General features: G+C 48.3%; 1 protein-coding gene across 4 annotated transcripts in view; it reads left to right on the top strand.

Annotated features, from left to right (window-relative positions):
• Nucleotides 1–21,693, top strand: part of LOC119445459 (ribosomal protein S6 kinase beta-1-like) — a 95,187-nt gene that overhangs the window by 40,098 nt on the left and 33,396 nt on the right. For all 4 annotated transcript variants that reach the window (XM_037709737.2, XM_037709738.2, XM_037709739.2 and 1 more), the window contains exons 8-12: nucleotides 1,065–1,155; nucleotides 2,186–2,276; nucleotides 8,931–8,972; nucleotides 11,007–11,072; nucleotides 11,652–11,792. In XM_037709737.2, the coding sequence (XP_037565665.1) occupies nucleotides 1,065–1,155; nucleotides 2,186–2,276; nucleotides 8,931–8,972; nucleotides 11,007–11,072; nucleotides 11,652–11,792 (431 nt within the window). The remainder of the gene's footprint in view (nucleotides 1–1,064; nucleotides 1,156–2,185; nucleotides 2,277–8,930; nucleotides 8,973–11,006; nucleotides 11,073–11,651; nucleotides 11,793–21,693) is intronic.

The following is a 21,693-nucleotide window of genomic DNA, read 5'->3' on the forward strand; positions in this document are numbered from 1 at the left end:
CTTGTATTTCGCTTGAAAACAATATATGGGTGGAATTTCATATGATCTGCCAAGTATGACAGTAAACTGAAGCTTTTCATTTGAGGTTGTGAGGAGTTTCACCTTACGAGCTCCCTTCACCCTCATTGTCATGCTGCTTGTCATGTCGACATACACGGGAGTTTGATTGGCATTACCACAAGTTGCAAAGCTTGAAAAAGTGCCGTATGGAATGCGAGGACTTTCTCCTCATATGTGGCAGGCAGCTTCTGGCACATGCTGGTACACACTAGCCGTCACAGATGAAAATTTTGCCCCGCTGCAGCCGCCTCTCTCGCACCACCTGTTCCGAAACATGGAACATGCAGTTGTTCGCTTTTTCAGCATAAAGTGCAGCCCTCTTGAACATTGCCTTGAATGAGCGCCGAATGTTTATTGGACCCGGAGTATTCGTGACGATTGATGAAGCATGACATTAAAACATGGATGGCAGTCAAGTCAAACAAAGAGGCGAAGAGAAATGCATGAGCGGTGTCGGTTCTACCATCACCTAACAATACTCCCCATTGATGGTTGATGGAAGTCTCGTGTCGGTCTCGCCGCAATTTGAACAGTAGTCCTTGCTTCAACTATGAACTCCCGTGAGCGCCGCATGTTGTTAAATGTTGTTAAAATTTTTTGAATCTTTCCAAACTAGTGTGCGGAGTTGACGAATGCTAAGGGTAGAGCTGTAAAGGAAACATGAAATTGTAACCGTGCTGTAGCGTCACTGATATGTTGTTTCTCTCGCCTTTATTGGTAGTGCCGTGCTTTAGTTGTGATTGTAAGTCAACCCCTCCTCCACCTTAGATTTTCAAAAAAAAAATTGTTGATTTGCAATTGTGTAAATATGGAACTCTTGTGACTTAAACTTTTATTCAGCTTACATTTATGCTGAAATTAAAATGCACTCTCTAATGTCCCAAGTGGGAAGGTTGTTGCTGTCTCCAATTTCTGTTCACATAGCTTTGAACTGTAATCCTTTCAGTGTCATTTATGCAGCTTCTCAATGAAAGACACATTTCCTTATTTATTGTTCCTTGCAGGCCACGTGAAACTGACAGACTTTGGACTTTGCAAAGAGTCAATCCAGGACGGTGCCATGACGCACACGTTTTGTGGGACGATAGAATACATGTGAGGGTCTTCCATCTCTCTGTGTTCTGATAGTACGGTCGAGCCTACCTATAACTAGCCCAGTCATGCTCAGTTATTGTCGGTTTTAATGAATGCATAATGAATGCCTAGTTATTAGAAACAAAGGTATCATGACTGATTATTTTCACGCTGTCTGTGGCAGCGCGTCTTAAATATAACAGACATGTCGCAGCTGCGAGCTCCTTTAGAGTGAACGTGCAAGTACCTCATCCGGTCTCCCAAGATGGCGCCACTCTCCTTGCATGCCCACTATTTAGCATGCTCCTTATACATGCATGGCCAGGCACAAACTAAAAAGTACCTCTCAAGTGCCAGAGATTGCGCCACACTGTACTACTCCGGTGCATGCTGTGCTCGGACATGAGGCAGTTGGGAAGCAAGGTGCTTCAGATTTCTGTTTTCCTCGCTGAGCATGTAGGTCTACAATTTTGCTGCAGTTTGTTCCGAAGCGCCTGTCTTTGGAATCTTTCTATTGTGTCGTGTCTGCTGCATGGCTGATTCTGCGCCAGGCCCTTCCATCATCGACTGCGAAAAGGAAAGCAGTGGCAATAACAGCGAAAATTGCAGTTCTAGACGCTTTCCCTTGGTGAGCATAAAACAGTGATTTGTTGAAAAAAAGTATGGCTTGTCCTAGTTCGCAAGTTCGACCATTATTTAGATGTTTCGAGTTGGCAGATGAATGCTGACCCTTCGAGAGGAAACTGGTTCAGACGGCTACATTGAAGAAGCCCTTCTTACATGGTCTGCCAATGCTTGCTCATGAAATCTCCCCATCAGTGAATTGTTCATGCTTTACAAGACGTGGGACATAGCTGTTCTTCTGAAAGTGGCAGATTTTAATCAGGGAAGTGGCTGGCTGCACCGCTTTGAGCTTGTGTTCAAAGCAGTTGCTAGTGAGGCCGCCTTGGTGAGCAGTGAAGTGTGCTCGACTGTACTGCGTAGGCTGCTTGTGCTGTAACTCTCTTCACATATGAGCACCTTCTGACCCCTTGTCGAATGTCTAACACAGGGCTCCGGAAATCCTTACAAGGACGGGTCATGCCAAGGCAGTCGATTGGTGGAGTCTAGGTGCTCTCATGTACGACATGCTCACAGGAGCGGTGAGTGTGTTTGTTGTGTTCTTGCTTGTGCATGCAAGTTTTCATTGTTGCTTACAGATGGTGGGCGCTTTCCAATCTGTGGGCCATTGGTAACACAGCATTATGGGAGTGGCAGCATGCTCACATGTTGGCCACAGGGCACTGATTCTGTGTGCTGTCATTTTCCCAGCCAAGGGTTCTAAAACTGTTCAGGCACGAGAAACTTGACAGATGTCCATGCTATCTACTCCATGTGTATGCCCTGGAAATAGGCACATGTCCCGTATTTTCTCATATAAGGGGCTCACCTTTTTCACTAAAATTGGGTGTGGGTTCTTTAAGTACCACCTACATGCACACAAATTGAACAAGTGTCTACTTACTATGAAAATCCATATAGTGTTCTGCAGCCTGTGAGGTATATGAAATAAAGTAAAATAATAATAAAAACAGTTCCGCTTATGGCCTTGTGTATTGACCCAGAAAGCCTTAATTTTAGCTTGTCACTGTGTTAACGCCGACTGGCTAAGTGTCACCCTTCAAGGGGGGGATGCCAACGGCGCTCTGCCTCGGCACACCTGAGCCCCGCGGTTGATGGCCAGGCGTGCGCCAACCGCAGGTCCAGTACAAGCTCGAGGAAACAATAGAGAACCACTTGTACACTCAGAAAGCATTTATTACGACTGCAACTAACACTTTGAGCAGGCCAGCTAGCTATAGTTGACATCACTGAGGGTTCCCTCAAAGAGAATAATATGCTAGGTAAAGAAGGGCTTCCGACCTACCAGCTGGGGATACGGGTGGCCGCGGCGATTGCCGCAGCAAGAACGCGGTTGACTAACCACGTGCGGGAATACGGGAGCGGCAGTGGAGCTTTCCGCTATCGCCGCTTGCTAGTGACCAAAGAGACTCGGGAGTCGGGCGCAGTCAGAGCGATCTCCCCTGACACACTCGGTGGCACTGATAGTGCTTGCGATTCCCGTGCGTTGCCCACGAAAGGAAAGTTTCCCTTCTCCCCACCCTGTCTGGCGCGCATGCGCCCGACGCGATGTTCGCCGCACGTGCGGCTGACATGGGACCCGAGGATTCCCACATGCTATATTTTGGTGCATTGACTGACATGATTTTTCATCAGTAATGAGTTGTGGTATGGGTATAACAATGGCGAAGTAAATGCAAGTAAAAAGAAATTCACACTTCTCATCAATCCTAAAGAAATTTCTCATGGCAGTTAAGTAGCTAAAGAACCCTAGGTGGTCAAAATTAATGTGGACTCCACCCACTAAGGTGTGCCTCATAATCATATCGTGGTTTTGGCATGTGAAACCCCCCAAGAAAACAAGCTATATTACAAGTCAATGAATTGACTCTAAGGTAATGCCTAGTCTGCTTTCCACTAAATCAAAGGAAATGACATTCAGAAACCAGGTGTGCCAACAATCCATCCTCACCAATGCGGCTCATGAAGCTGCATCCATGGGCAGTGGGCCCCCATACAGGCTTTAGCGTTCAGTGGTATTGTGATGCAATGTTTGTGGGTGGAGTTTGCCTAGGAGCTGCTAAACAGTTGGTTAACACCTTCGAAGCAGACTGCTCAGGTGTTGAATCAGCCAGCTTTAACGTTCTCGAAGTGTCCGTGTTCGTCCCTAGTCGGCCCTGCGCACGCACCTAACGCTTACAGGCACGCACTGATGGTTCAGCCTATTCTGGCGGCATCCTTCCATTATGAACAATCGCGAAAAACAATAGTCACCTATGCACACAGCTTTACGCTGCTCCACCATACAGGCCATCACCTTCACTGCCACCTATATGAAAACAAACAGAAAAATCCTGCGCTTGTGTAGTTCAAACTCTGCTCAAATTCTGTGCCTAATGTCGCTCCAATCCTGCTCAAGTTCTGCGCTTGTGTAGTTCAAATTCAGTGCTAATGCAGCTCCGCTAACGTGAAACCTGGGGAAGTGCGAAGCAGTGATGCGCCAGTGTTTCCTTTATGTTAACTCATTGTTGGTTTGAACTACACAAGCGCAGGATTGGAGCTACATTAAGCGCTGGATTCAAATCATGCGCTTGTGTAGTTCAAATCCAGCGCTAATGCAGCTCCACTAATGTGGAACCTGGGGAAATGCGAAGCAGTGATGCGCCGATGTTTGCCTTTTGTTATTCTTGTACTATTCTTGCACAAGTGAGGAGGAATCGAGCGCTTGTGGGGTGGTGGCCCTCTCTTGCGCTGCGCTGGTACCGGACTGGCATTTCGGAAGCTATTTTCACGAGTTTCTGCTACTTCTCGCATATCCCTGGATCATACCCGCATATCCAGTGCTGGTATTCACCACACGTGATTTTATTATCATTAATCGTGACGTAACTGACGAGCATGTGATGTTATTGATGTCGTGACCCATCAGTCATACATTCGTACCCTTCCATGCCAATTTTGGTATATATCAAGTGAACGAGACGCGAGTTTTCGGCAGATCTTGTTTTTGCGCGTGATCTCGACATGACATCACATTAGACGCCGACGGCCCGGACCCCTAAAGTGCTTCGCACTTAAAGAAGGTGTACATAGGCTTGTGCACCTGCCCATAGAGGCAGTCACCTTCACGTGTGATAGGACGCTTCAGGGGTCACCTCCATGGATGCTTAGGAGGCATATTGTGCATTTGTTGATCAGAAAGAGTGATATTTTAAAAACTATGCAGTAAAATCTAGTTACTACGAATCCCACATTAACGAACATTTCAGATTTACAAGCTTTTCAGAAATCCCCTGCTGACTTCATATAGTTTCAATGTAAAAATGTTTCAATACTACGAACTTCAGAATACTGAACTTTTCAGAATAACGATGGTTATTCAGTTTCCGTGTCATGTTAACAACGCCTCAGTACTACGAACTCATATTCCAAAATCTGTGATTCTTAGATTTCCGTGTATCCAGTCACGGCAGCCGAAACAGGAGACTAGCAGACAAGGCGCAGAAAGCGGACGCCGCGGCGCACGGGTCCAGAAAACCTGAGACGGCGCCTGAGGAAAAAACTACGCTGGCACGCAGCATCAGCGCATCGGAAAGTGGGGCGGCAGCCTATCGCAAGGCCAATCGCCCACGATAATCACTCCACGAGTTCCGAAAAAGACTCGAAAGCAGTGTGACTATCACGCGAATTGGTGACAGCGGCGTGTCACAAAGGAAGCGGCTGTCGCCTGCGCACGTATACAGGTTCTTTCGTGCACGCCTTTTCCGTACCACCCAACCCTCGGATGACACGCCGGCGCGCGTTGCAATGGATCCGTCCCTGGTTTAGGATGGCGCCCTTGCCCTCTACAGCAGCACAGTGTGCCCGAAGCCCCGCGTGGACGGATATGCCAACAGCGCAGCTCAGTAGAGCAGTGGGACCAGCCGGGCGAGAAGGCGCTCATCGGGTTGGGTATCACCGCAAAATACTTTCGCTCTCGACTCAAGTTTTTTCGTTCCAAGGCAAGGTAACAGTGTGTCAGCTGTACAGTCACGCGACCCGTTCTTTCCGAGAAGGTCCCGAAGTGGTGATTGTCACGAGCAGGACCGTTCAAACGCTAGCTGGCCTCAGGCTTTGCGAGCGCATGCTCCGCCCAGACAAGTGTCGCCTAGCAACAGAGGCTCGTCTCTTCCTTCTTTCCGCGCGCCTCTACAGTAAAAGCTCGTTAATTCGAATTTCGCGGGGACGCCCAATGAGTTCGAATTAAACCGAAGTTCGAACTAACGAAATTCATTGAAAAAAAGCAGGAATTGAGACCGGGTTGTTGGAAAATCACTCAAAATATTTACTTGCGAAAATAATCCGTGATCACTGTCTGTTTCTCTTCTTTGAATGCGATCGCTATAGCCTTGTTTTCCAACACGCGAACGTGGCAGAAAGCATCCTCTGCGTCTTCCTCGAAGCTGAAGAATAGACGCGCGACACGCATAGCCTCCATTAGTTCCAAAGCTGAGGGCCGCGTGGGTGCATCATCCTCTTCGTCATCCGCACCTACATCGACGACGGGCGCTTCTCCACCAGTCACCTGCGCGATATCATCGTCGGTGATTGTGCCGCAGACCGCTGCACAGCGATCTGCATCGACGTAGTCGTCGAAGGTCACGTCCTCCAGCGCATCCCGCAATCCGGCAGGAATGACCACGGCCTCGCGCTCGTCGGGCTCGCAAGCTGTGCCCTCATTGGTCACACAAAAGCCACTGTGGCGGAAGCAATTGGCAACAGTTGTTGCCGTGACCTGATCCCAGGAACGCACCAACATATGCAAGGCCGTGAGAAGCGTCACATCGTAGCGACACGGCACCGAACGACTTCGTAGCTCTGACGTACACGAGGCCTAGCGACTGAATGTGCGGCACACGATGCGAAGAGCCAGCGCAATCAATGACGACAGTGACGCCGCTGCGCTCGCGCCATCTATCGTTGAGCCTTGAAAGCTTGCGGCGGCAGTATAAAATACCACCACGCAGCGGCGCGCAGTTCGAATTATCGATAGAGGAGCCGATGCGCGCGTGAACTAACGAGTTGGTTAACCCATAGACGCCTATATATTGTGGCCGGACCATGACCATCAGTTCGAATTAACCCGAAAGTTCGAATTAATGAGGTGCGAATTAACGAGCTTTCACTGTATTGTGCTTTCTGCGGCCGTACTAGCTGAAATGTAACCTTCGTACTCGCGGGGTTACCACATGATCACACTTTGTACTTTTCGGGTGGTGCCGTTTACGCGCGCTTACGCTTTGATATAGTTAAGGTGTCCGCCTCGAGGGAGACCGTGGCGGTGTCCATGACAAGGATTGTGAAAACAAACAAACAAGAAACATTGCGCTTTGGAGGCGACATGGAGCTTCCTTTTTGTTGGTGGTTTTCTCGGTGTCAGCGTCTGTTTTGAGTGCGTCACTCTTATTACACGGTGCTTCGGTGGTGCGTGAATAGCAACAGCGCGGGCCGAGAGCCAACAGCAACGTCTTCGTGGATAGCTCATATGGTGACAACTTATCAACTGATAAGTTAATGGGCATTCCGTTTAATTTCGGGGCCTTCACTATAACGGCTTTTCAGAATAACAAACCATTTACCATGGTCCCCTGAAGTTCGTTATATTGAGATTTTACTGTATAAAGTTTAAAGGGACACTTAAGAGAAACAGGAAGTTCAGCTGGAACAAAAGAGGGACCTTCAGGAATGCATGCAGTTTTTGTTGGGTGCAAAAATATGAGTTATTAGCGGAGAAATTCGTAAACAAAGACCAAATATCTCTTCCTCAATTTCTCTCACCCCAAATTTGGCGCTGAAGCAGTGTCGTCACAGATTTCATTGCTCTCAGCGAATCAAAATGCGCCATGATACGTCACCGCTTGCGTAAACGGCCGAGGCGCTGGCTGCATCATGGCTGCATGGTCGCTGCGTTTGCGTTCACCGCGATGGATACCGTTGCTGCCGCTGAACCTTACGACGAAGAGCTGGCCAGGGAAGCAGGACTGCATTTCAGCGATATTAAGTGGAACGGAGCGTGAAATGATCCTCCGTGCTCGAGCGGTAGGTGTTTCCGCGTGCGATGGCGGAAAGCAAAGCTTCGTTTTCGTCGACAGAACGCGAGGCGTCCGGTCTGCCAGGCGACGATGTTCCCGACAGAACGAGCGTAGAAAGTTGCGCACGTACTAGGTATGGTTATTTCGTGGCTTTATTTAATGACATTCAGCACTCACCGAGCCGCCAGTTCGCTGCTGCAGGGGCAGCGGTAGGGGGTTTAATGAAGGCCGCAATGAGGGAACAGCTGCTCGAGAAAGGACTGGCCTCTGGGGCACGCCAAGATACTTTCCGAGGGCAGGATTATACACATAATGCGAGGGCGAGAAATGCAGAGAGCACACCATCAGTTTCTCTGGCTCTTTTGCCATTTTATCATCGGCAGAGCACTGAGCCATTGCAAACGCCGGGGAGCCGGGGCTGACCGCGCGGCACCACATGAAAGGACACAATCGAGTCAACACTGCCGCTGCCCCTAAGCAAGCGCCTTGGGCCATTTATACATCCCTCACACACACGAGGTATTTTCTGGCTGTTTCCCGCGAAGTCAACGTTTTTTCGAGCCACGCAACCAAACGCTGTAGAGCGTAACAGGCGGGCGCGATGGTGCACTGAGAAAATCGAAACTACGAAACTACCACGACCGGATGTATCGCCATGCCATTTTTTCTTATTTAATTTTACACTAAACTTGTACTTCCTCGCTTGAAATGGTTTAAAAAGTTGGCAAATGCTGTTTATGGTACGTTTAAGATGTATTTCATTTTGCGTTTCATTAACAGCGATAAATCGCTCTCGACCAATCGCGACCGACCTGCGTTTGTAATCTCTGACGTCACGAACGTGTAGTGCGGGAAATTCGAAGGGGCGTCAGCACCTATCCTTCAGTTTTTCGCTATTTTCTCGCTTAAACATCTGTTCGCCGTAAGAATGGTATGACTGTGATTGTGATAAGATAATCTACCATTAAAGCTCAACTTGCGGTTTCTTTTAGTGTCCCTTTAAGAGATCAAGTTTCGTTGATAAGGGCCCAGAGCACAACCGCCTTCCCCGAGTATGTGTCGCCTTTGAGAGTTTAGTTGTCCAATGAGGTGATTGTTGTGTGTTGCTTGTTTTAATTCTTTCAGCCTCCATACACAGCGGAGAACAGGAAAAAGACAATAGAAAAAGTGAGTACCCTCTTGGTGTAGCATATGTATGTTCACTTGCGACATGCACATGATAAACTAAGCTTTGGCTTTGCCTAAATGGCAGGTTTTTCTTTTACGGCATGAACGTTGAAGGGGCCATGACATGAAATGTTCGAGCTTGATATATGCATTGCATTTTAAACTCTACACGTCCTTTAGGAAGCTGGCAAAATTTGAGCACATTTGATGTGGTCAAAAATTTACATATGAATGCTTTTATTTTGCAGTTAAACCATACAACATTCTGGCAACACTAATGAGTGAAGAAATGAAATGCATTTAGCATGGTCGATCTTCATGATATATCTTCACGAAAAATACAAGAAGATAACTTCAGTAAACGTTCATCCTAGTGACTACCTTTAGCGCGATGCCAAGGTCAACTCCCAGCCGTCTTTTCACACGAAACTTGACTCCCTGCCCAGCCTCCGGCAAATGATCCCAACTGAAGGATGTTAGCAGCCTGCAGATAAGAACCTTCAGCACACGCAGGATATCTTTATATCAGCGCACGGCAGCTTTGAAATGGCTTGGCTAAGGAACCGATACTCAGTTCTGAATTGTGACAAACCGAAGTTGTCTTCCCTGTCAGTGCTGCTTCCAGAGTCCAAAAACTCCCATGCAAATGCATCAGAATCAGCAGAAATGCAAGGTTTCCATGGATGAGTGGCATGTGACGCCAATGCCATTCTGGAAACTACAAGTGCTCATCGCACCGACTGTGCCCCTTCTCTGGAGGCACTTTAAAAATCCGTGTGCAGTGCAAGAAGAAAACGAAAATGAAAACTGACTAAATAGTGCCTAAATAGCCCAATAGATGGCACTAGCTGTCTGAGAGCGCCAGGAAAGCAGCAAGACCCAACTTTGCAAACATTGGTAGCAGGGCTATTGTTGGGAATAGGCGTGGACAGGAAAGTGTCCCAAGCTGGTCAAAATTATCCAGAGTCCTTTACTATGGCGTGCCTTGTAATCGGGTCATGGTTCTAGCATGTAAATGCTCAGAATTTAATTTTTTTTAAGTGCATGTGGATATTGAATGTGTGGCATGCAATTTTGTTCCAAACTGTCGTCGAGAGCTTCAAGGTGACTGGAATTTTAAACAGTATAGATGGCACAGAAGAGAACAAGCTTTGGGCGGGTGCAGCAATGAGGCGTGCTCGTCCGACGACGACGGCAGCAGAAACCATGAGGACGACTGAATTAGTGCTTATAGTGGAGCATCAGTAGCGGCATTATTCTGCATATCAGTTTGAGGCTTCGGTGATAAGCCTGCCTCGACTAAGGCCCACAGCCTGTAAAAATTAATCTTAAGAAGTGCGGGCCTTACATGAGTAAGTACGGTAGTTTCTGCCAGCATTCTCTGGTTTGTGCTGTCTTTATCGTGAGTTGAAAACTTGCAGGTACCATTCAACGGCAGTGCCCTTGTTGCGCAATTGGGTTCCAGAACATAGGGAGCTGGAAGAGTCTGGCAAGATGCACACATAGTTTGGGAGTGCTTCCGAGCAGATGACACAGTAGTGGCATCACACCCCTTGAACTCATGCAAGCCGTGCCAAAGTGGTAGTCACTGTCGGTGGGAGGGGCTTAGAGGCAGCGATTTCAGATTGGAAATTTGAGTTAGAATGTGCACTGAGCCCTTTGTGCGTGCGTGTGTGCATGCGCGCACATTGTGTGTGTGTGTGTGTGTGTGTGTGTGTGTGTGTGTGTGTGTGTGTGTGTGTGTGTGTGTGTGTGTGTGTGTGTGCGTGTGTGTGTGTGAGAGAGAGAGAGCAAGCATGTTGAATGCTCTACACTCGGTTAACATGATAAACTGACACTATTCAGACATCTGTGGTCATGGCCCCTGGGAGGGTGATGGGGTTGGCAGCATGAAGAAAATCGGCTGAGTGTGTGGCAGTGGTAGCACCATAGTTTTGAAATGTGTAACATTATTTCAGTGCAAAACAATCACCAGATGGCATAGTTAAGATGTTTTGTGGTGAGTAATGTTTGCGCATTTTCTGCCCATTCCAGATCTTGCGCTGTCGGCTCAATCTGCCTCCTTACCTGACACCCGATGCAAGGGATCTCTTAAGAAAAGTGAGTGGTGTTAAAGTGGGCCGCAGGTTATAAGGCATGGGTAGCAGTATGTTGTGACTTGGCGCAGAGAAGAGAGGGACAAATGTGTTTGCTCATTTACTCCCAACTGTTAGTTAAAGAAAGCATCAAACATGGGAGGTTATTAACAAAGAATGGAAAGTCAGAATGCACATGTGCGAAAAATGCATACAAGCACAAATGTGCAGAGAGCGGGGGCTGCCATGCACGCTGGTTATTGCTGAGTACTGTGCCTAAAATAGGAGTGTATGAGTGCTAATTTGTAGATCTCGAATCAATTATGTCAAGTAAAAAAAAATATAGAACAAGTTTTAAGGCTTACAGAAAACTTTCTGCAACAAAAGCAGCTACATACAGTGCAGCTAGCTCATACTCGAGGGTCTGCTGTTCCTGTCACGCCTGAGAGTGTTGTCAGCCGCCTGTAACTTTGGTGCTTATGCTACTAAAGTAGTCATGTACTCCATAGCTGTCTTTGGTGTCTTGGGAAGAATTTCTGCTATCACTCCAGTTATAAAACCGTGTGAAGTTGCTGAGTCGTGATGCTTTGCCTGTTGTACGTAGCTGCTGAGGCGCAATGTACTCCAGCGGCTGGGCAGTGGACCTAACGATGCGCGTGACATCAAGGTGCACCCGTTCTTCCGGCACGTCAACTGGGAGGATGTGCTGGCAAGGCGCGTGGAACCCCCCATCAAGCCACAGCTGGTGGGTCTCTTGTTGGGCCAGTGGAAGCCATACTATGCTGCTCCCCCTCGCCAATCAGATGAAACAGCTGCCCACTTCTCTGTGATCTCTCTTCACTTTCACTCTCAGATTTCTGCATGGGACAAGTGACACCATGTTCTTCCTGATGAGATGTGAACTTAGTGTACGTAGGCATGTGTTGCCACAGTCTATGCTGTCGCGAGTAGTTGAAGCTGTTCTGCAGTAGCATCCTTACAGAAAGAGTATGCCTCATATTCTCCGTATCTTAGATGATCCCATATACTGTATGTTACGCAGTACAAAAGCGTGCACGGTTCTACAGTTGCCGGCCAATAATTCGGACACACTCGATTATTCGAACAGCTTCAGGGCACTGCCACTGGCCAGCTGTGAAATTCCATACACCTTACAGCGTGTTGATAATTTGGACTCCATATCCACAATCACGTGGTTATTTGGCGAGCAAGTAGAGGAGAAATATTTTGGTTTTGATACTTCGCCAGCATGGTCTTGCCAGAGTTTTCACCGGTATTATCAAGCATTTTAATAGTGCACGCATGCACCTGCCGTCTCCTGTCACAGTACGAGCACCAATACGCCAGATACCTGTACTGGTAGGCCTGCAGAGCCATTTCAGGCATGCCTGTGGCAATTTAAGCCAGTAAAACCAGGGTGTCTACCAACCGGGAAAACAGGGAATTCTCAGGGATTTTGAATATTCTGGAAAAACTCGGGGAAAACTCAGGGAATTTGTGCCTCTATCAGGGAAAATTACTGTGGGGATGGGCGAATATAGGGTATTGTCGAATATTTAATTGAATAATTCTATGTTCGTTATTCGCTTCGATTCGAATTCATGGATTCAATATTTTCGAATTATTCGGCGCTCCCGAATAGGCAGCCAAAAGCCACGGACGGTCGGTACACATCTCGGAGGCTATCCTTCACGTCATGGCTGCCATACATGAACCATAAATCTCGAAGGCTATATGTTTTTGCATTAAAGAGCCTGAAATGTGCGACGCAGAAGAGCAGAAACGGCGCTAGCGCACAACCGAAACGAAGCGGTGGAGTCCGCATGGCCATAGTCAGCAGCGGAAATCGTCCGTGAATGACAGCAACGACGGAACGCTTTGTGCCTATTTGTGCCTTTATTGCGTTTACCGCCGCGCATAACAACGCGTTGGCTGCAGGATGTCATAGTCGCCACCCATCATCGCGTCGATAGCTGCCGCGGTTTCTTTCGCAGCGGTTTCGTTTAGTTTCGTTTTACTCAATACGCACGTCGGCCGCGTGCCTAAAGAGCTGCGTAGTGGCCATCCATGATCGCATAGATAGCGACCGCGATTTCGTCTGAAGTTGTTGCAGTGAACGGTAGTTTCGTTCTGACTGGGTGCGTGCGTTGGCCGGGTACGGCCACACTAGCGGCAAGTTGCCGCGCGTCAGCACCTTGCCGCGAAATCCACCGTGGCAATCACGTCTCGCAGCGCGGCAGTGCGATATGATCTCGCGCGCTCTTGGAACACGGAATCACCGTGAGCGAAAAGAGTGCGATCGGACAGCGTCCAGAAATCCCTCTATAGAACTGCGAGAGACGACAATCGTCGATTGATAACCCAGCGCAACAGTGGCTAGAATGTACCGGCGCGGAGCGGCAGAGGTCCGGTTGCCATTGGCTCCGTGACGTCACCCTTGTCGCTCTCGGCACCCTCGGCAAGCCGTAACCCCCGATTCCGGCCGCTTTTGCTGCGCGCGTCATGATGCGTTGCCGCTCGCGGCATGACGCGGGCAGTTTTTGCCGCTATCGTGGCCATACCCTTAAGCACCGCAATGTCGCCGTTCATAATCGTGTCGATAGCTGGCCGCGGTTGCGACAAGCAGTTGTTTCGGTTTGACTCGGGGCAAAGCTGTCGAGGATGAAGCGCACCGGCTACATCACGATGGACGTGCGATCCGTTGGCGTTCAGCTTACTGGCGAAAAAATTATCGGGATGTGCGCGCGGTAGTGCAAAGCGTGTCGCAAATGATGGCGCGCGCCACGGCCGTGCTGCGAAGGAAGTCGCGAGGCCTCGATCGCCGCTGCAAGAGCCAATCAGTCACGAGATAACGAGAATTGCAGCTTCCGCACTGCTTTTGTGCTAAATAGCGAAAGGATTTGCTCATCCATTATACTAATAAAATCGTGCTGACGTAGTAAGCATTTGCTTATTGTTTTCTGCATACCCTGATAATTCGGACATTTTTTTTTTCAATCCCGTGAAATTCGAATTAACTAGGTTTTACTGTAATATGTAATATATACTGTTCGAACTATTCGATTCGAAATTATTAGACCAAATCACTATTCGCTTCGAACCTCAAATCCGCTATTCGCCCATCCCTAAATTAGCTGTAATTTCATTGAAAGGGAACGAAAGTTGCGGTAATGGAGGGAGGGAGGGGAGGCGACGTTTAGCTGCGGCACCAAATGCGTATTTATATAAAAATGTGGTGAGGCGAGAAGGTGGTAAAGACTTCGGACGCTGCTCGACGAGTGTCCCGTTCTGATCTCGTCGAAAACTTCCGAGCCGCCCCCAGAGGCACAGGCAACAGTCACCAGCGCTGTGCAGCGTTCGGTGCGAACGCGGGCAAAACTGCCGACGGCGTCGACAACAGTTTGGCGCATTGCTGGTGCTGCTGCATGTCTAAGTTTATACGGCTGATCAAACTACTATCCTTACTCCTTATAGCTCTCTACTAATTTGTTATCGCAATTGATGCTTCGCCTTTCGGGTGAAACTGCGACATTTTTTTTAACGTGCTTACTAAAGAGTGACAGCATCAGGCAACATGGTGTCAGCCCATCTTGATGTAAAAGAAAGTTCCGTTTCACTCAGGGAATTTAGCAAAATCACTCAGGGAAAACCTGGAAAACTCGGGGAATCTGAAAATGTCAACTTGGTAGACACCCTGAAAACAAGTGCATTAATTTTTTTGGACTGCCCGATTTTTCACTGTCTCATAGCCCCCTAGGGAGTCAGAAAAATCAGACGTTGACTGTGACTAAAAATGCTCATCTCTAAGGTCATTTGCACCCTATGGCTCTACTGCATGAGATGGAGCAACATACAGTAAAAGTTCGATGATATGATCACGGCTAATACGAATTTCCGGATGATACGAATTTTTCTGTGGTCCCGGCCGAGCCCCATTACTTTGCAACGTGCTAGAGAATGGTTGTTACGAATCGATTTTCAGCCTGCGTCGGTTGATACGAATAAACGCCGCCTCACCGACGGCCGCGAAAGAGAACAGCGCGCAGTCACGCGCTTTCTCTCCTTCTCTTTTGGTGCGGAGGCACGGCGCCGGACAGTGCGGACTCCGCGACTGGGCGTGAAGAGTTTGAAGTGGTGGCGCTTTTGGTGCTTTTGTACTTTTCCTCCTTTTCTGCAAGCTGTCAGATGGAGTGGCTGCTGCGCTTCGGGCCTCGTTCTTCGTGTTTGCGCCATTTTGCCTAGTCGCAGCGAGCTATGTCTCGCAAGCGGAAAGCACTCTCCTTTAAAGAGAAATTAGACATTCTTCGAAAGGTCGATGAGGATCCCAAGAGGAAGCGGACGGAGTTGGCTAAGGAGCTAGGCCTCGCAACGTCAACACGGAGCACAATTGTTGCACAGCGAGACTATCATGAAAAACGTGCTTTCGTTCAACGCGAAGCAAGCGAATTCGAACACGCTTATTTCGAACATACCGCGCACCAACAATGCTCTTAGCAGCGCGCCAAATCACGCGGCGGCGCCTCGACCGGCATTGCTCCGACACCGCCATAGAGCAAAAGCTCAGGAGAGACCCCTCAATGCCGCGCGCAAAGGAACGGGGAAAAAAAAAAAGAACCCGGGGCGGAAATTTCCTTCTCTCTCAAATTGCAAGGTCGCTGTTTCTGCATCGCGCCGGAACAAGCGTGTATGTGCTGACTAGAGTGTTCTAGACAACCGTATTCTAGCACACACTAGTGCCGACGTCTCAGCCATGCGGATAAAATGGCAGTGAACCCTTCTCCTCTATTTTCTAGTCACATGTTGACCTTGCACGCTGTGGCAGCAGCGCAGAGGGAAGCAGCGGCGGAGGCACAGTGGGCCAACGAAACTGCCATGCCCACAAACGCTCGCTTCCCGATAACGGCAGAAAACGAAACTTCAGGGGGCGGCTAAAATAAGCTAGGTGCCAGCACGGCGGCAGGCGCGCACGGAGATGTGTGCACGGAGTCGAAGGTGAGAGAGCTACGAGGGAGTTGAGAGGGAGGGCGAGGGGAGCCACCGAAGCGGCGGAGTTGACGCGGCCAAATCCGCTTCCCTGCCGCCCTCCTCCCTCACCTTCGACGGTCTCCGCGCGCACCCGTGTGCCGGCGCCGCCCGCTCGCTCCCTGAAGCTTCGTTTTCTGTCATTATCGGGAAGCGACCGTTAGCCGGCGTGGGCAATTTCGTGGCCCGCGCTTGCTATGCGCTTGCGCGCCGCGATATTTCACGACTCGCACCGTTCGTGCATCGTGCTATGGTGCACGAATACTTCAAAAATACGTCCTTTTAATTCGAACAAATTTTCAGGCCCCTTCGAGTTCGAATTAGCGAGATTCGACAGTAGTTTTAATTGTGGTTCGATGATACGAATTTCGGCTAATACGAATATTTTTCAGTGTCCCCGTGAGATTCGTATCATCGAGCTTTTACTGTACAGTTAAAATTCGAGCTAGCGAAACCCGATCTTGAAGTTCTCTATCTAACAATGAAATTTCCATTCCCCGGCAAGTATGCATTGCTGTCAATGTTGTCATCAACCCGAATTAACGAAACTAATAGCTACCAAACCCAATTTAACGAAGTCTTTCCTGAAAAGAATGAGTAAAAAAAGGGGTAATTTCTTTCTAATTTTGACACAGACGGGTTTTTCTTGGAGCGTGTGCTCTATCGCTATCGCATTAAAAACATCCAGGCGCCCTAGTAGCGGCCCTAGCTTTATTTTGATGAGGCTGCACGCCGCGCCGCGCCCATGCACGGAACAACGCACTCTGCATTCGGTAGCACTCTTACGTACCAGATGGCGCTAGGGGCGGCGGTGGTTGCTTTCGTTATTTCGTGGTTTACCCGACAGATGACACTGATCGTCTCCTTGCAACTTTCTTGCTCCGCCTGCTCGTACAATCACTGCATTCGTTTTCGGTGTCTTTGCATATCGGCAACCTGTCAAAGCTTCACGTGACCATCTACCTGGACTACATCGCACAAGCAATTCAGGCCGCCCTCACAGACTTTTCACACACGCAGGCGTGGGTTAGCAGCAAATACAGTGCCGCGGTAGCTTTTGGGGTTCGCTACGTTGCAATTTTAGATTTCAAAGGACCGAAAAATTCCTTTCTCGATTTTAAGAACTTCCCGATTTAACAGAATAATTTGGCCGTGGTCATCACTTCGTTAAGTTGAGTTTCAGCTGTAGCTCATATTGAAAAAAATTTGTCACTCAGTTGGTTTTCTTTCTAAATGTCCATTTGATTTTTCTACGCAACGAAAGCTAACAAATCTATCACGCTGTTTTTCAATCTCATGCTAATTACTGTCCTTTGATCTGGAGCACGACATCAGAAACTAGCCTAAACTTACTACAGAGGAATGTCGTTGATACAATCTTCACGGGAACCGGAAAATAAAGCGTATCATCAGAAAATTGTATCATCCAACGTATTATCCAACTAAATCGTATTATTGTGCAAAGAAAAAGAAAACGTATCATCCCGAAAAACGTATTGCACAGAATCGTATCAACGAGGTTCCACTGTACTGGTATTGCAGAAGGAAGCCATGAGGCATATTGCTAGTTATAGAGAGTACACATTTTTGTTCAGTATAATATTCACATTTCCACTACTTGTAATATCAGCTACTCTATTACATTAGATTTTCACCACGTGCAGTGACTGAGTTTCGGAAATCTCTTGCTGTCATAACCTTAAAGGAAAAAGTTGTTCGTAAAAGATGCGCTGAAAATGTACTGTTCCTTGAACCAGAATGAACTATGGTAATCAAACCCTGCAATTCCTGATGCAAATGATCCTTAACACTTACAAAATGAATGAAAGTAATATATTTACCCTCACACTTTGATATTAGAATTTAAGTGATATTTTGTAATGTCTAGTATGTAGGCCTTTCTGTTTTATGTAAGGTGTTCACGAGGGACTTCTACAAGACCGTATGTACTCGCATAATGAACGCACTTTTTTTCCTGAAAGATATGCTGTTGGGGGGTTCATTATGCGGGGTAAAATTTTGAGCAATTTTTTTTTTCACAGCCACCTCGAAAGAAGTCTGTTTCAGCCAAAAGGCGAATCGTCGTTTGCGATAGCAAATGTGTAGACAGCTACACAAAGTGAGGATAAGTTTTATCGGCCGTATATACTTGCAAACATTTGCTAACTGTGTAAATTAACCCTTTCAGACGCCACTTTATCCTGTTGATTGAAAACTTACTTCTTGCATTTTCAGAATCTTGGAAAGTGTAGAGCTGCAAAAAAGATTAAGAAACAATTTTCAATACTTCAGTGAGTTTTGGCAAGCTTACAGAATGTGGACTCCACGCGAAAGCTCACTACAGGGACATCAAATATGAGAACATCAACTATTTCGTGTGTTGAAAAGCTTGGAAAACACTTATCCAGCCGCTTGAAAATTATGCTTGGTGTATGGCGTTGTGAAAAACAATGAAAGAAGTGAACCCACTACATACAGCGACCTACTGACAGTCGAGTAAAAACACCAATCCGTCTACCTTCCCATTCATTTTACTAAAACATTTTGCACGTGTTATTCAAAATTGCAGCACAATTCCAACCTTAAGTGTTTAAAGATATATGCAACACATTTTAAAAGTCATTGCTTTCATCAGTGCTTTTGCTGTTGATGCACTACCTTGATGTACACAATCCACCTTTTGCATGTCCCGAGTGCGCATGCGCTGTACCCTAGCGGCGAGTGCCGAAAACGTTTTGTACGGCGTCGGTGGTTCGTGCAGCCGACGACGCACGCGTATGCAACATAGTTGTCGAGGACGCGAACTCTTCATTGTCGGCGCTGTGCCGGGCTACGACGTGGTATTTGCGCTGTGTTTCGGTAGAAACTTCAGCTGTTCACAGTGATATTCGGTGAACGTCCGGTACATCACAATATATGCCGATACGACACCGATGTCGGTCAGAAGTCGACCGCACGCCGGCGCCAACGTTTGGCCGGCTGTAGTTGTCATACTGTGCCAGTGGGAGACCTATATTGTCATACAAGTATAACAAAGAAGCGACCGACAACAGCAAGTGATCGTAGTGTGATAAGCCGACGACGCCGACAAAACCAATGTGCTGATCGCCGTGCGAGCGGCCGCCGTGTGAGAACATTGCACCGACAACGGGAATATTGCCGCAAATGCACTCGTGTATGTATTCATTGACACTCAGATTGAGTCGAAACGTGCTTCCGACGCTGATATGCACGATTTCCAGCCCTTTACAGCCCTCCACATCAAGTTTGAGGCGGTGTTGATCTCGTTCAGGCAGCTTCATTAGGCCTAACACAGCCTACGAGTTCGTCCGCTACCAGGCGGACCTGAACAAGCAAGTACGACGAAGGAAACAGCTTATATAGGTCAGGCCTGACCATACCGACTTGAAGTGAACCACTCTTAGCATAGTACGATGCACACACAAAGAGTGGGAAGTGGCCGACACGGCGCAGTGCTAATACCGCGGTACAGGCACCGTTCTTGAACGAAGGCTGACGGTTGCAGTCGCCGGCGCTTACATGAACGATGTGCAACTACGGAGGGTGTATTTTTATGCTGCCAGATTTAGCAGTTACCGAAAACACAGTTTGCCTCTTATGCTGAACAGGCAACAAGTGATGGCCCTTTCGACACTGCATCGTAAGCAACAACACCGCTCGTTGCCATGCGAGTATGGACAGGCGTCGGCATTTTCGCCTGCCAGTGCGGCTAGGTGGTCGTTGTTGCCGTTTTCGATGTGCCTGGGACATTCATGCCTTCTCGTCTCAGTGTGATCGCTTCTAATATGTGCATGATTGTCACATGTAAGAGGTCGCCGGTGGCATAGGAAAAAGAAGACGACAAAGATCACAGAGCATTCCGAACAGCACGAGCGCTCGGGGCACGCGAATCGAGGTGTAATCCGCGAGGGAGAAGCGACGAAACAGTATTATCGACGTGGCTCTTGAGCTGGAAGGTCGCTTCGTCAGCCATGCTCTGACGATGGGAGAGAGGAGGACCCATCCACGAAGCTCGTGAAGCTGGCAAGGCCTGGCCTAGCTGTAGTCCTCGGAGATGTCCGGGCGAAGCTCCTGGGACCGGCTGCTGCTGCTCACGGTGGTTCCGGTCTTCTTCTCGAGAATCCCTCGTCCTCGGCCAAGCCCGTTCAACCAATAGTCACCGTGCTACCGGGTTGCCATGCCAATCGACGTAAGGCGAAGATTGCTTCGCGAAGCCTAACCCGGCGAGTGACACGTCAGCGGCGGCTACCGGGGCCCCAGCCACATACTCGGTCAGGTCAACGGAACCGCGAGTCGTCGGAACTTACAGCATCAACAACACCCTGAATGAATACGACTTGGACACGACGAGAGGAACTTCAAGTCGACAGTCCATAAGAGCCCACGTTTCTGCTTTGCGACGCAGTTAGGCCGGTGCCAGGGTGGTCAGACTTTGACGAGTCAGGGCTAGGACTTACTTAGACATTAAGGCGGAGTTAGGCTCCGAGACCGAGACAGTGTTTTTGATAGCTTTGTATTTAGTCAGAGTTTTGCATTTCCTATTGAGTGAGCATTTTGGTTGAGTTATGGTTTGAGTTTTGTGTGCCTTGTGCCTTTACCGTCCCTGTACATATAAATCCTCGTTTGCTGTGCTGCCAGTCATGTCTCTCCTCCATCGAGAGTGGCGCATGCACCAACTCTCCGGCTCCCAACCAAGTAGAAGTTGACAATAAGTGTTCATATATGCTTTGAACATTTCCTCATTATTTCGTGTGAGCGGAGCACGGTTTCTACTGTACTTGAAGCGAACAGCGAGCGGTGGCCGTACGCGTGCCGATGTAAACAAATGCGCCGTTCTTGCGTTGCATAAATACTCTGGGCATAGAGCTATGGCTATGGCCAGTATGGTCAAGACTCAGATATAAAAGCAGTTTTTATCATCGTAATAGCGTGTGTTCAGTGCAGGTCTAACAGTGGCAAATGCATGAACTCGGCTGCTATATAAGATACGGCTAACCTCCGCTGAGCGGAATCGACCCCTGCTTAAACTTTATGTGGGCGGTTGGCGAGTGCTCACGTTCGTGCATTTCAACTTCCGAAGCATGTTTCGACTCATATTCGGCACGAATAAATATGAATAACAGGAATGCAAGCGTAGTCACTGTGTCAATTGCGTTACGATGAGATGTATTCGTTCAGAGACACATCGCACGGGGACCGGTTTTGTCGGCATAGCTGCACGAAGTCCCGTCATCATATTTCGACTACTTTCGGTTGTAAGTCGCACCAGTCATTGTCGGCCTAGGCATCCTGTCCAACAAGCGGCCACTCACGCAAAACGAAAATTACGACTGACAAATGCACAAACCCATTTCAGCTCGCTTCTTGCAGCCTGCCTCTGCGTTCCACGGGGCCCCGACGCCGTACATATTGTTTCTCGCGGAGCCCGCTATGGTGGTGCCGCAGCACAATGCAAAAGGTGGATTGTGTACACGTCTGAATGGGTTAACAAGCATGGTGTCAGCATGCACAGGCAAACATGAACACATAACACTCAATGACCGCCATGTGCGCGACGGAATTCTGCAAGTTTCCTCCCCGCTTTCCTCCCTCGAACGCGGGAA

Source organism: Dermacentor silvarum, chromosome 3 (assembly GCF_013339745.2).
Source record: "Dermacentor silvarum isolate Dsil-2018 chromosome 3, BIME_Dsil_1.4, whole genome shotgun sequence".
Taxonomy (NCBI): domain Eukaryota; kingdom Metazoa; phylum Arthropoda; class Arachnida; order Ixodida; family Ixodidae; genus Dermacentor; species Dermacentor silvarum.